General features: G+C 44.1%; 1 protein-coding gene across 4 annotated transcripts in view; it reads right to left on the bottom strand.

Moving 5' to 3' along the window:
• Ptprm (protein tyrosine phosphatase receptor type M) overlaps positions 1–7,406 on the bottom strand; it is an 845,793-nt gene extending 838,387 nt beyond the window's left edge. For all 4 annotated transcript variants that reach the window (XM_042699184.1, XM_042699185.1, XM_042699186.1 and 1 more), the window contains exon 1: positions 7,233–7,406. In XM_042699184.1, the coding sequence (XP_042555118.1) occupies positions 7,233–7,305 (73 nt within the window). In that variant the 5' untranslated portion in view covers positions 7,306–7,406. The remainder of the gene's footprint in view (positions 1–7,232) is intronic.
• Positions 7,407–15,666: the final 8,260 nt, after the last annotated feature.

The following is a 15,666-nucleotide window of genomic DNA, read 5'->3' as shown; positions in this document are numbered from 1 at the left end:
CTTAAAAAAGAAAACATTTCCAAAGAGGGTGGTCAATTCCTCTCCTCCCTTATGGAAGCCTACCCATGAATTGATTTAATTCCATCCAGGGAAGCCAGAGAAGCAGCCAGGAGGCCTCAGACTTCCACAGAAAGCCAGACTAAGAAGTATCGTTTCCATTGTTTGTGATCAATTTGCTTTCTGCATATTGAATAGAGAGATTCAAATGAATATTCACCCGTCTGAAAACAAACCAGTGCTCTATAAGCTTTTATGCTTTGCAGCCCATAAAAAGTAAATGGTTTGCTTCCGTTTAGGCTGCTGCATGTTCAGATAAATCACTGTTAAACAATGGCTGCTCCTCTGAGAGAGATTCTAAAACCATAGCAGCTCTGACAAGTCTCTTGCTCCCCTACTATCATTCATTTGCCACTCTGGATCCCATAATCTGGATTCTTTCAACAAGGGAGGCCATTCCCCTCGCCTTGCACCATATCTTGGCAAGCCTTCTTCTCTGGTTCTTCCGTCTCTCCTTTATTCCTTCCAGCCCAGGGCCCAGCAACTATGCTTCCTAGAAAAAGTTATTGACTCATTAATTTCCGAGTGTTAAGTAGGACAAACCACTGAATAAGATTTCCACACAAATTTTAGTGGGTCTTACACCTAAACCTCAGTGCCTAATGAGTAATCACTTGCAGATGGCAGCAAAGAACAGGCAGCATCCAAAGATGCTCCATACCATAGTGATTGGTAGTCTATTCCGTTTGCTGGTCTATAAGTCCCCCAAGGATATTGACAGGAATTCCTACTTGATTGGACAATAAAGACTATCCTCAGTCCCACCCATACAGACAGATAAGCAGCAACATAGCAGACAGACAAAAAAGGAAGTTGTCTTTGGGTCAATGTTGCATTTCCCCAAACTAGGCTACAACAGGGACTAATAGAATTATAATTTCCTCTGAGGAGTTTAATCTTACAATTAAGATTTAGAGATAATGTAGGCAGCTATGGCTCACCCCTGTAGTCTAGCTACTCAGGGCACTGAGATCAGAAGATGGTAATATGAAGCCAGCAGGGGCAGAAAAATCTGCAATACTCTCTTCCACTAACGAACAAAATGCTAGACTAAATGGGTGACTAAAGTAATAGAGAACCAGGAAGGAGTGAGCAAGCAAGCAAACTGATCAAGAGCTAGAAGCCCTAAATTTAAGCCACATTACCAGCCCAGAAAAATGAAAACAGAGATACTAAAAGTCCTCTCTTTGTTTAGCCATAAATATATTGCTTCCAGAACTCCTTTCCTGGCTCAGGCAGGTGGGGTTAGGGCAGCAGCTACACCTAGTGATCAGCTGCATGTTGGACTGTAGCAAGAGAGCAGACAGCAGGAGGGATGCCTCTCCTGGCAGGCATTCTGAAATGTTTCTAAGAAAGGAAGCCTGGATGTGTACAAGTAAATCTGCTAAATATTGCAACCACTTTCATTTACCTCAAGTATTAAATGACAGAAATGCAGCAATTGTCTTTTGTGGTCAGCAGAAAACTAGTCTCTAATTTAGGAAACCACTGTTAGTATTTTAGACACAATATGAAAGCCCTTTATTTTCTATTTGGAAGTTGAGTATATTTCCAAACACAACATCTCACATTTGTACATTAAAACTCCAACCCTTATATAAATTGATTTCAGTTCCCTCCAAAGGAAAAAAATCCTGTTTCTACACATTTGAGTAGATTTTTAAATTCTATACAACTTTGTTAAATATGGCCAAGGCACCTTCTTATCTTTTCCCACTACCACCTTATTCAGTAGCCTTATAAACAGTAAAAAAAAAAAAAAAAAATGTTTTCTTGAAGGAAACGCATTATTTTTATAAGCACAGTGGGTTACACCCTTATTGCAACAAGCCAACAAATACCTTCTAGGCCAAGCCTCCCGGAGAAAGTTCCAATGGCTGAATGTTACAGCAAAACTTAATCAAATTCTATGTAAAATTCTAGAAAACTTTTTTTTCTTAATTTGGCTTTACAACTGACTGGACCCAATCAGTATTTTCTGTAGTTAAGATTAGGGCTGGGGATTGTAGCTCAAGCAGTAGTATGGCAGCCTAGCAAGTAGGAAGCCTTCGATTCAAATCCCACCAAAAGGAAAAAAAAAAAGGGTAAGAAAAGACTAGCTGAACCATCACACTGGTGAATGCACATAACAGTCCAGGCACAATCAATCACAGCACTGTGTCCAAACTTTTGGTAGTGCAAATCAAGAGGGTAAGAAAAGATGTTTGCACATTATATTTTTATCCTTAGTTCTCATTCAGCTTCTCTCAGGGAGTTTAGCAATGTACTTTTACAACAGAGTTTCTCACATTTCCAGGTGTACTGGAAACCCCTGGAGAGCTGTGTCCAACAAAATGCTGGTCCTAGACCACAGTCTTGAATATCTTCTGTGTGATGCTGACGCTGGAGGTCCAAGGATCACACTAGGAACTTCTCTCTTAGAACTTATCTCAAAGCCTGGCAGCAGGATTTCCAGCAGGTGCAGTGGGACCCTGATCTAGGTGACTGGACATCAGAATTGCTATGGATAGGGCCCAGAAAACAACATCCAGAAGGGTTCCAGATGAACCTTACCCACAGAAATAGCCAAGCCTTCTCAGAGGTACTGAAAGCTGCCTAAGTGCAGGTTAATCACTCTTCATGGCCCTCATTCCAATTTCCCTGGATCCCCCACTTAATGGCAAAGAGGGCCTAAGAGCAGAGGCCCATCCCTCACCCACTAAGATAAGCAGGCTGAATGAAACATACAACCCTATTCTACTCATCTCCTTTTCTGCTTGTGTTTTTTTTCCTCACTCACTTGTAGCCCCTTAATTATGCCCTGGCCCTTGCAAGTTGCCACACCAGAGGGAAGAGGATGCATTACAAACTGGAAAGTTTGATGACTAAATTCTTCCTCCTCCCCACCCAACACAGTCCTACTTATTTTTCCTTTTTGAAGCTACAGTGTAAACTCAGGCTTTCTGATGACTAAACTAAAAACCACTGCAGTATTTTAGGAACCCAAGAAATTGAATTGCTTTACAGTAGGAATGCTGGCTTATAGCAGTTTATAGCTTTTAAAAAAATGTTTCACTCTTGAGTTAGAAAGATACTCCAGTCTTCTCTGGCTAAATAGTTAAGAATTAACAGGATCTGTGCCACACTGATGACATGAAACTATAAGGAACTTGGTGAAAAAGAGAGAGAGAGAGATCTCCAAATGAAAGTCACATATGAGGTATACACCATCCTTACACTTAAAAAAACTGCAGAGTATTTAGATAACACATCATTCTGGAAAACTGCATGAACTATAAAACAAAAACTGAAAGAATACTTAATCTGCAATGGTTCCTCAACAAGGCTGTGTGTTCTCACATCAGCCCAACAAGTCCAAGCACCTCTTAAATTCAATGAAAAACTTAAAGCCATTGATTTTTATGCAATTGTTTCAGAAGTAAATTCTATGGTACATCTTTTACCGAGACTAAAGGCCATGATTTCTTTATAGAGGCTGATATCATATGAAGTTGTAAGTCAAGTGACTTGCTTGTTAGTGAAAGTTTATTTAGAATTACTTGTTATGCACACTTAACTGTATCACTCCATGTCAGAAACTTCCTCTCTGGAAACCCATACAATAACCCTTAGGAAACAGAGGCTAAAACCTGTAATTTTCTAGATCAGAACAATTTATTATGCTTAAGCAATTCTTCTCTGCAAACACATAACACTAAGAATGGTACAGTAATTTCCCAGCATATTCTGTTCAGGCTCACTGATTGAAACTTGAAGTAGTTTCTTCCTATCAATTATCTAGTGAAAGCACCACAGAAATGTATAATGTCCTGACTACACCTATCTGAAAAAGAAAAAAAAAAAAGACTGCTAAACAAATCCATCACTACCCATTGTAAATAGACTTTCACAAGTTGGCATTTTGCAATAATTTTAGGCTTATAGAGGAGTTGCAAAACAGCACAAAGACTTCAAGCACCCTCTTCACATAGCTTCCCCAGTGCTACCAATGACCTTATATAACCAGAGCAGAATTTCCAAAACTAAGAAGTTAACACTGGTGCAATGCTTTTAATTCAACTACAGACTGTATTCAAATTCTGGCAGTTTTCCCACTAATGTCCTTGAAAGATTATTTTGAAAAGAAGTTTCTGTAGAGGACTTCAAGTTCAAGGTTTAATCTATTCAAAACACTTCACTTGGAAAAAATTTTAAAAGGCCAATTCTGTATTTGTTTCTACAAACTATAGCTTAACAAAACTTAACACATCAATCCCACAGAGACACAATATTAAGCACTTCACTGTACAAGGCTTAGTATAATTTGGCTTTTTAAGAAATGGGGTCAAAGAGGAATAACTTGTCAACTCTGACTTCTTACCAAAAAGAGAGTTTAAGCAAAACTGAAACAATTCAACTTTTTTCCTCACATTTTCTGGTGCTACTCTTAACTATCACTCAAAGGTGAGGAGACAGTTAACTTCTGTTATTTTGCCTAGCAAATCAATATATGGTGAGGCTAGAAACGATTTTCAAACAAAATATTTAGCTAATAAAGTCCTCACAGGCCAAAAGAAAAGTCTTAATGACTTTCTCTTTTAATGAGTTTAGCATTCTTTCTGGTGTCTGATAGCCAAAGGAGGGTAGGTCATCTCCAGAAATGACTAATTAGCAATCTTAATTCCAAACTCATTCCAAAGGAGGCAGAAGACCACTGTAGAAGAGAAGCAGCAAAGTCATCTTCAATATAAATCTCACATGAAAAACCACCATTATTAAAAGTTCATAGTTTAGTTCATTAGGTGGTCTGAAGAGAAAAAACACATGGAAAACACAAGCCAAGCCTAACATGATGTTTTGTGTCTGCATGGTACTAGGGAAGTACCTCAAAGTTTTGAGAACCCTAGGCAAGAGGTCTCAACAATCTCTGTTCTCCCTCACTTTTATACCAGACAATTCACATACAACCTGAATGTTTGTAAATGATCAATACTAGTAATTTATTCAACTAATAGAGAGTGCCTATTGGGGCTAAGGCGCTATATTGTTTTGTGGGGAACAAAGAAAGAAAGAAAATGACTTAGCCCTCAAAGAGCTTCTGATCTAGCTTCTATAAAATTTATTTACATATCAGGTAAAAACCAGCTAACTGTTGCAATTTCTCAAGTAATCATAAAAAGAAACATGTCATTGTCACCTAAAGCATCAAAATGAATTTTCCCAACTTGAAAAAAAAACAAACACAAAAAAAACTTTTGCAAGGCTTCAAGCACCAAGAATCTGTAGTTCCTAAAAGGCAAAGTGGGTGAATGGAGGAATTAATTGAATCCTAGCTGATCCTTACACACATGAGATCTGCCACATTCAAATTTTACAATTTTTTTAACTTTTCAAAGACATCACTTGGATACAATGTTCTTTTACCCACTAACATAACAGATCGCTCTGGCTTTCCAAATTTAAAAAAAAAAAAAAAAAAAGTTGTTCCCATGAATGGTACATATAACTCAAACAAATACAAAGACATATTTCCTCCAAAAGAAAACTTGGGGTGAAGTTTAGTAAAATGCCTATTCTAGTTGGTTGGTTATTTATCTCAACCTAACGAAGACGTAAGTCCGTGGTACTGCTAAGACTGAAATATTTTCTAGTGATGCAGTCATGGTTTAATTAGTCATATACATACATGTTTGTCCTCATCTCCTTACACACCATTTAAAAATCTATGCCAGAGCGTTAACTTCAAACAAGACCCTGGCAGGGATGTTAGCGATTTTAATAAAGAAAAAACTTCACCCAAACTCAAAATTGACTTCTAATACTAATGAGTTACAAGGCTACCAAACTGGCAAGTGCTACTCCATTATTCACTAATAAGTGGGGCCAAAATTGGCATCGAATTTATACCAGACAACTGTGCATTATGTTAACTTCTGCAGCAAGTGCAATTATCAGACATCAAGGAAATATTAAGCTTGAAGAAAGTTAATTCTCCACACAATTTGACAATTTGAATTTCTTTCAAAGCACAGAGCAATCGGCTCTCTCCCAGCCCCAGTGTCTCCAACTGTGGTCAAAGTTCCCTGAGCTCGGCAGCACACAAGATACAACTCTCACAGAGCAAGAAAGTAAAAACTGATGTCACCACGCACAAAGAACAAACATATGTATATATGCAATTAATGTTGACCAAAAGGGACCTTTGTCAAATAAAAACAAGACTGTAAATCCCAGCTTGCTCTAAATAACCACTGAACACTATTTTGTGTGTCAAGTTTAAGGATAATGAGCTTTTTAAGAAAAAAGAAAATTCACTTCCATCACTCCTTAATGAAACTAATAAGCAGGAAAATGAGCATGTGTGAATGTTGCCAGGGTCTGCCATCCACCCACGTGTGTCATGCAAGCACGCACACGCACACACACAGGAGCTTCTAAAGGAAAGCCCTGGGACATCTTCCTGGCCCGACCGCACCCCCAGCTCCTATCAACTCAAGCCCCTTTCTCCACAAGGTGCATCTCTGCACTGGCAACACAGACTGGGCCGGTGGGCTTGCGCTCCCTCATCGCAGCCCACCTCCTGCTTGCACCCAGGAACCCCTCCCACGGATCAGAGTAAACAAGCTGCCGCTGGCCTTGGCGTTCTTAGGGGACCGAGGGAGGGCACAGAGGATGGGGTGGGGGGGAAGACGGGGAAACGTAGCGGTGGAGACTCCCGCCCGGACCCACCCAGAACGCCCGTCTGGGCTTTCCGGGGAATCCGCACGGCCGCCGGCCGCGCAAGGAAGGCAGGACTCCGGGAAAGCGCCGCTGCCGCCGGAGCCGGCGCCAGGTCCCGCGATCGCCACGGCCGAGCCCCCGCAGCCTCCGGGAGACCGCTGCTCCGGGTCGAAGGGGACCGCGCGGCGCCCACGCCCGGCGGCTGCAGCTGGGAACTTCAGGCAAAGTTTTCCGCTGTTGCTTTCGCCGCCGGGAAGCGGGCCAGGAGCGACCGCGCCACCCGAAGCACGAGCTCAGGCCGCGAAGAGACGGGGACTGGACGGAGGGCGTCCAGGCTCGAGGACTGGCGCTCGCTCGGGTGCGTGCGTTGCGCCGGCCGGGGTGCACGGTTCCAGCCTTCCTTTTAACTCGCTACTTGGTGCCTGCCTCAGACTCTCCCGCCCGGGAGCTGCCGGCGTCCCGGGCTGTCCACTTACCTGAAAACGTCTCCCCCGCCACAGTTAGGAAAAGTCCGGCCAAAGTCGCCAAGCAAGTCCCAAGTCTCGTCATGGTGCGGAGTGCGCGCCGGGCCGCGCCGGGCAGCGGAGGGGGACGCGGCTCTGGGCTTCAGGCAGCCACGCGCAGAGCCAAACCCCCAGAGTGCCAACAGTTGCAAAAGTCTGAACTCGGGCGGCCTCCGGGGCACGAGGACGGCGTCCGGGGTCCTCCAGTCCCGCCCCGGGCTCCACTCGGTGCCTGGCGCTGCTGCGAGAGGGAGCAGAGGGCGCGCCCGGCCAGCCAAAATCCTTCCTGGGTTCCGGCGGCGCCACCCGCCGCCGCTCGCTTCCTCCGCTCGGGACCGAGCCGCCGGCGCACGGCCGTGACGGTGGTGGCCGCGCGCGTCCTGCCTGCCTGCTGTCCGCCGGCAGCCCCAGCCAGCCAGTCCCAGGCGGCGGCGCGCGGAAGGCAGAGCCCGCGCCGGCTGCGCGCGGGGCTCCTGCTCCCTGACTGACTGGCGGTGCCCCGCAGGCCGGCTGAAGGGAGCCCACGTCACGGCCGCCCGCCCGGCGCCGCCGCGGCCCGCTAGAGGGCGTGAGCGCTGCGCCCCGCCGGCCCGTGCCCCGCGCTCGGCCACAGCGGCGCCTCGGGAGCTCGGCGGGGGGCGGCCACGGGCGCGGGTGCGAGGCGTGACCCGGGCGGGGAGGAGCGGCCGCCGGGGTCGCCACGCTCAGCCCCTCCTTGCCGAGGCCGTCGTCTATCCGGCGGCTGGCTGCGGAGGGTGGCTGTACGAGGGGCTGCGCCTCCGCCAGAAGTTTGTCCCGGGTCACGAGCCGCGAGGAGTTTGTGAGCCCGCGGGGTGGGGCGGGGCGGGAGCCGCGGCCTGGAGCTCCTTCCTTTCCCCGGCGCCGAGGTCGGGAAGGCAGTGTCACCGAGCACGGCCAGCTGCGCGCGGAGTTCCAGCGCCCGCGCTCCCCGGCAGCGGCGGGAAAGGCGGGGATCGCTGCGGTTGTTGCCTCGATAGCCGAGGCTCCGAAGGGCTGCGGCTGCTCCGCGCCGCGGGGGCTGTGCGCCGGCGGAGCGAAGTTGGTTGGCGAGAACCGGCAGCGCCGAGAGAGCGGCCCTGCGCCCAGCCCGACCCGGCGGCCGGGAAGCCGGGCGCGCCTCTGCTGCCGCGTGGTGCCTCAGAGTCCCGAGTGGGCCGCGAGCGAGCCACGGCGGTGCGTGGAGGCCGCCGCCACGCAGACCTCAGGCTTTGGACCTAGCCCGTCATTTTTTGAATCGGGTGCAAATTGCTGAACAACGAGGGATGAAGAAAGGTGGAGCGTGAATGGAATGGTCATTGAATCTTTTACTTTGCCATCTGGGGGTCTGAGATGATTGTTTTATTAAGCGAATAAAGATGCCTCCTCTCGTGTTTCCGTCAAAAGTGAATATTTAAATTTAAATTGTAACTTTCCAAAAAGTAATCCTCTTTCAGGATCAACACCTGAAGCCACACCAGACAGCTCACCTGCATGCAATAGGGTGCTTGGGAAAACCTGAAATGTTTTGATCTGGGGAGTTCTTGATAGCAGGAAGCCAGGGATTCTCCAGTGCTATCCCAAGGCTCCTTTTTCAGTGCTCCCCAGTTTATGAAGCACCTATTGGGATGCTTTAAAGACCCCAGAAAGCTCCTGTTAACCCAGTCTCCAGAGGCCCCAGAACCAGCAGCAAGAATATCTTTCAACAACTAGCACTCTTCCTTCTGGACGTCTGCTTACTGAGTCCTTATGAGAAGTGTTGTTTTCAAGTCTTTCCCCATTAGTTATTGACTTCCTAATCTGACCTTATATTACCATGCTTCTTTATTCAAATATGTACCTGTTGAGCCTTATCTTGAAATGTGAAATGAAATTTTGAAGTTTGATAGGAAAAAGAATCTCATACTTTAAAAAGATCAATAAATGACAACGGTCCAGACTGCAACTGTAGCTTTCCAATTTTGATGAAACTGCTCTGCTAGAGCTCAAATGTGCTTTTTTTTTTTTTTTTTTTTTTTTAAGGCAATAGCTTTCCTAATAGAGTTTCATACTAGTGGGAGCCTAGGATCCAGAGAAAGTGGTAAAAGCCAACCCAGCATCCTTGCTTCTGAGTAACTTTGCAGGTTCCATTCACCAAGTATATTAATTTTTTTCAGCAAAAAATCTATTAGAGCCATAGTGTCCAGCTGGCACTGCAAAATGCTGGAAGCTTCCTTGGGCTGGGCCCCCTCAGAAACAGACCCAAAGGTTAGGATTTAAGTACAAGTGATTTTTGACTGGAGAATTGATCCCAGCAAGGAGAGAAAATGAGCTAGCCTAGCAGAGAAGTCAATATAGAATGTTAATGAGCAGGTCATGCCTCTGAGATCCCCTGCAGTCCCCCTGAGGTTTAGGAATCAGACTGCTGCTACTAAAAACTGCCTTGGCACTTAGTACATGTAGCCTAGTAGAAGGTTATGTGGATTTCTGATGTCCTGAGCTCTGTTGTTCCCACATAGTGCAGAGTTACCTCTGCTCTTTTTAGCCTGCAATCCATCTAACAATGCAAAGGGTAATCATTTGGTTATACTTAATTTGTGGAAATACTGGGGTTTGAACTCAGGGCCTGGGTGCTGTCCCCTAGCTTTTTCACTGAAGGCTAACCATCTACAGCTGACCCACAGCTCCACTTCTAGCTTTTTGGTGGTTAATAAGAGATAAAAGTCTCTTGGGCTTTGCTGCCAAGGCTGGCTTCAAACAAAAATCCTCAGATCTCAGTCTCCTGAGTAGCTAGTATTACAATGGTACCCAGCAGAGTAATGGATAACTTCAGTTTCTTTACTGCCCCCTTAAAGGTAGCTGTGCAAGGCAGTCTTTGAGTTTCAGTGGAAGGCCTCCATTGAAAATGAATGCATTGCACTTCTTCAAGGAAAGGCCCTGAAGGAATCCTCCCAGGGGGACATTTTCTGTGAGTTGTGTTTATAGCAGTAGAGATTTCACAGTTCAATCCAACCATGTGTCACTCCTGACTCTCTGGGGACAAGAATGACATTTGCAGAGTGATTGGTATGATCAAGTCAGCTACTAATATTGGTGAACTTAGAGAAGAGGACAAAATACTGCTAAGTTGTTGGGCTGAATATGTGTTTCAGATGCATTGCACCAAACTACCAAGCATGAAGCCCTGAGTTCAAGCCCCAGTACACCAAAAGAAATAAATACTATTCTATATCTTCCTAATACATTGTGACAGAACCAAGTGGAAAGATAAGTAACCCTATAGTTTTTCTTTTCTTTTTTGGAAAATGACTTAGTAGGGAATTGAACAGGGACCTTCAACATACTTACTGTTTGCCCATATCAGAATTCTCCATATCAGAATTTTACCCTCCTTCCTATAGTTTTCATTTAACAAAAGACAGAAAGACATCAGAGACAAATTGAATATATTGTTAATGCATTTCTGGATTGTCTGTTAAGACACAGGGTGACTCTGTGGATAAGTAAAAAGACATACATAATCCATGTTGTCATGTATTCCAGAAAATTGGTATTCCCCTTTATCTTAGTAACATCATTAATTATGTTGTTATAATGAGGATTTTTCACATCCTGTTGGTAGTGATGATCTAAAGCTAGGCTTTTATAAAGTCCCATTTATCTACTCTCAATTCAGTCTATTTTTGTTATTTGACAACACTGAGATATGAACTCAGAGCTAGTTAGACAAGTGCTCTATCATTTGAGTCACACTCCAGCCCTTTATGCTTTAGGTTAATTTTTTTTTTGTAAATAGGATCTTGCATTTTTGCCTGAACTGGCCTTGAAACACTATCTTCCGATTTCCACCTTCCATGTAGCTAGAATGACTAGTATAAATCATATCCAGCCTTCTGTTCAATCATTGTGTATGTGTATGTTGGGGTTTGAACTCAGGGGCTTCAAATTCTCTCTTAGATTTTTTGCTCATAGCTGGTTCTATATCACTTGAGCCACACCTCTACTTCCAGCTTTGGGCTGATAATTGAAATGAGAGGATTTATTTTCTTGAGCTAGCTTTGAACCTCAATCCTCAGATCTTCTTGTGGCTGGGATTGCAGGCATGAGGCAATGGCTCCCAGCTTTAGTTCAGCCTTGTCTCAGTGATAGTAATCACATTTCAAGCAGCGCATGTGGCTAGTGGACAGCAGACATATAGAACATTTTCATCAGTGCAAAAAGTTCTGACAACCATGATCTTAAAAGACTAATGTGTCCAAATTATGCAAAGTTGGATTACATATTTTTCATCAAGTGTCCATTTTTTATATTTTCCTATAGTTGTTGAAAGTTATTTTCCTCCAATGATTCAGAGATCTATTACACTTAAAATGTAAAACACAATGAGTGAATATCAACTTTCGATGGAAATTGCTGTAAAGCTTAAAATTGTATTTAATATTTGAAAATTTAATTAGAACTGATAATTTTTCAACAAAAGATGAAACTATTAACAGCAGTACTTTTTTTAACTTTTTTTAAAAAAGATACTATACAGAGGGTTACAGTTACATGAGTGAGGTAATGAGTACACTTCCTCTTGAACATTGTTACCCCCTCCATTGTTTTCCCCCTACCATCCCTTCCCTCCCTACCTTTCCCGAGGTTCTTTTTGTTTTTTTATTGTGATTAAGTGATTACATAATTTCCGGAATTTCACAGTATTGTGGAATAATGATGCTCATTTAAAGTCACAAGTTCATTCTAACTTTCCTGGAGCAAATTGTCTATCACAGTCTATAACATAACGGTGTTCACATGTTATACACCATACATGTGATCAGCAGCATGGGGATATTTAGTAGTGGTTCGACCAGATGAGTGGGAGTTCTTTGTTTCTTAAGTCCTGTTAGTTTTGTCGTATCACCTAACATTTTGGATTTAGCATCCACTTATCAGGGAGACCATGTACCGGTTGTCTCTTTGCTCTTGGCTTACCTCGCTCAACATGATTCCTTCTAGCTCCATCCATTTCCCTGCTAATGCCATTATTTTGTCATTTCTAATGGCTGCATAATATTCCATTGTGTATAGATACCACAATTTTTGGATCCATTCATCTGTGGTGGGGCATCTAGGTTGTTTCCATATCCTAGCTATTGTGAACAGTGCTGCAATAAACATGGAGGTGCATGTGTCCTTGTATATTGGTTCCTGTTGTTCAGAGTAGATGCCTAGAAGTGGTATGACTGAGTCGTAAGGGAGGTCAATCTTTAGCTTTCTAAGGACCCTCCAGACTGCTTTCCAAAGTGGTTGTATAAGTGTACATTCCCACCAGCAGTGTAATAGGGTTCCTCTTTCTCCACATCCCCTCCAGCATTTGTCGTTGGCTGATTTGTGGATGTGGGACATTCTGACTGGGGTAAGGTAGTATCTCAGGGTTAACAGCACTACTTTTCAGTGTCCACCTAGTTGCCAATGTTTCACATGTCATAAATACATATCTACTATTTAACAGTAATACTTATTATTTAACTTTGCCAAATATTGCTCCACATTGAACAACAACATGCAAATACCCTGCTAATGGTGACTATATTATGCTTCTGGGTAGTTCCCCAGTGCTGTGGATTGGAACATGAAGAGAACAAAGCACATGTGTGTTTGGTACTACTGGGAAATAATCTTCATTTTCTAAGAATGGTATTCTTGCATTCCAGAAGGATCTAACAGTTGATTCACTTGACTTTCCATCAAGTGTCTCCCCCATCACATCCTCCACACAGCAGAGGGTCCAATGGGACACCTGGGAGCCTTCCAGACACTGGATGAAGTCACCTGCATTTCATGGACCTGCAACAAAGTTATGATATGTATTGTAGGGCATGACCTAAGCAGGAGGGGCATGACCCCTCCTGACTGAAGTGATTCCTTAGTAACATACATGTGTATAGGTTTGTGACGCTTGGGTCCTCATGGCAAAGGCAATACCAGGCATGCCAGACATACAGGAGGAACTAGTGGCTGTCATACAATGACTTTGGTCACAGCAACTCTGTTCCTAATTGTGGTCCAAATCCATTAACATCAAAATAAAAAGTGAAAATTACCATAATCTGCCCATACCTGTCCTAAATGTTATGTTGAAGTTGGAGGTTAACCACACAGAGAAAGTTCCAAAGTATCACCTCACCTGCCAAGAAGCAGACACAGAGAGATCATTTCAATGTCTTCAAGTCACTTCACTGGGACTGTTGGGATCCCATGGGGAAAAAAAGGAAAAGAAAACTTGCCAATGTTTTCGTTGCCTGTGTTTTCGTCTCAGTGCTTTGCTGAAATGATTAATCCTCCTCCACTGCTGCTTTTAGATATTGATTCAGATCATGAAATTGTATTTGAGGATAAATGGGCAATGTAAACAAGCATCACCTTATACATAGGTTTCCATGATGATGTGTTCCCTTCTGCTGATCAAAGCTAGCATGGAGAAGAGAGGGAGGAATAGAAGGAAGGGAGAGGGGGAGGGAGGAATGAAAGAGTGAAGGACAGAGGGAAGAACAAAGAAGGAAGGAGAACTGGGGAAAGGAGGAAAGAAGAAGAAAAGAAATAGGGGGAGATGGAGCGAGGAAGGAAGGAGGGGAGGGAAGAAGAGAGTGGGCAAAGAGGGAACTTTGAACTTGCAGTTGAACTGGATTGGTATCCCAGTTGTGTTCTTTCCCTGTGAGCTCTGGGACAGCACAGAGACACAAGGCACATGCAGATATCTGGACCCAGATATGCCTCCCATGTACAGCACCTCCTTTACTGTGTGTGTTGCGGGGCGGGGGGGGGGGGGGGGGGAGGGGGAGGGAATGGAATAGAACCCAGGGCCTTACCATACCAGGCAAGTGTTCTACCACTGAGCTCCTCTCCTTCCCCACCCCTACCCTGTAGCTTTAGTGGGGAGGGAAACAGACAAGACTTTCTTCTTTTCACAGATCTTTCCCTTTTGACATGTTGTCTTGGTCCACTTTCCAGGACCACAGCCATAGACTGGGAAGTTAAAGGGTTCCTTTTGGCTCACATCATACAAGGCAGAAGGCTACATCTGGTGATAGCCAAACTTTGGCAGAGTAGTACAAGGTGAAGTGCACCTGTGTGTTTATGGCTCCCTTCTTCTGAAACCAAATTCAATATCCAGTCATGGAGCTCCACCCCACACCCTTGTCCAGACTTGAATAATTTCCAAACGCCCTACCTGGAAACAACACTCTCTGAGTTTCTACCTTCTTGATCCCTTATGGTTGGGGATTTAACTCTGACACTTGGCATTTAGGGTTGAAGCCTTATTGAAACTATAGCAAATGTGATCACAGGAAATCCAGGAGGATGGGAAGGAAGAACATGGAAAATTTCCCTGGTTTCCACAAGGATAAGAAGAAACCAGGTCATGGAACTTCACTCCAGAAAAGCTCTGCTCCCACTGTAATGGGAAAAGAATGGAGGCAGGTGAGTTTTGTTATGGCTGTTCCTACCCGACAGCTTCCAGATCTCAGCCTCATGAGTAACTAGGATGACAGGTATGAGCTGCCAGCACCTGGCTACATATTTGTTTTGAAAGTGATAACCTTCACATTCTGAAGACTGACACTCAGCCAGTCACCCTCTCTGTGCTTCAGTTTCCTTATCTGCACAATGAAGGTTATGACTGCATTCATTGTTGAGGATTCAGAGATATGAATGTAAAGGTGTTTAATGGCATAACATAGTGATATATATGTTTGTGATGTATTTGCTACGGTCTTGATTATGAATACTCCCCAAAGTTGCACGTGCTTGAACTCTTGGTCTCCTCTGCAATGATAGTGAAAGGTATGGCATCTGTAAGAGGTGAGGCCTAGTGGGAGGTGACTAGGTGACACAGCCCAAATAAATGTGCTTGTCTCATAGGAGTGTGGAACCACTGAAGAAGGCATTGTACCCCTCCTGTCCTCTGCTTCCTCTCTCTCTCTCTCTCTCCCCCCCCTTACACACACACACACACACACACACACACACACACACACACACACACACACACTTCCATGAGATGCCATTGGCTGTGAGGCCCTCATTACCAGTGTCAGTGAACCTCCAGAACTGTGAGCTAAATAACCTCTTTTCTGTATATTCTATCTCAAGTATTTTGTTTCGGTAACAAAGAAATAGATAAAGATAAGCTCTTCTAATATATTTTACCGGGTGTGACTGGAAGTTCACAATTTGCAAATCATTTTATTTTTATTAAATAAAATATCTAGATCACATAGCTAGGAAGATTGCTATTCTCTACAAATTCCCTAGATAATTAGCATTAGTAGCAGGTGGATCTTATAAGGTTATCTCCATATATCAAATGATGCAATTATCAGAGCACTGTCCAAACCATATTTGTAGGAACAGCAAAGTTTGGTCTCTGTCCCCATCTGATCCC

This window comes from Dipodomys spectabilis, unplaced genomic scaffold, assembly GCF_019054845.1.
Source record: "Dipodomys spectabilis isolate Male_0828 unplaced genomic scaffold, ASM1905484v1 ptg000235l, whole genome shotgun sequence".
NCBI classification, from domain to species: domain Eukaryota; kingdom Metazoa; phylum Chordata; class Mammalia; order Rodentia; family Heteromyidae; genus Dipodomys; species Dipodomys spectabilis.
Note: the sequence above shows the minus strand (reverse complement) of the source record. Positions and strands in the feature narration are given on the sequence as shown.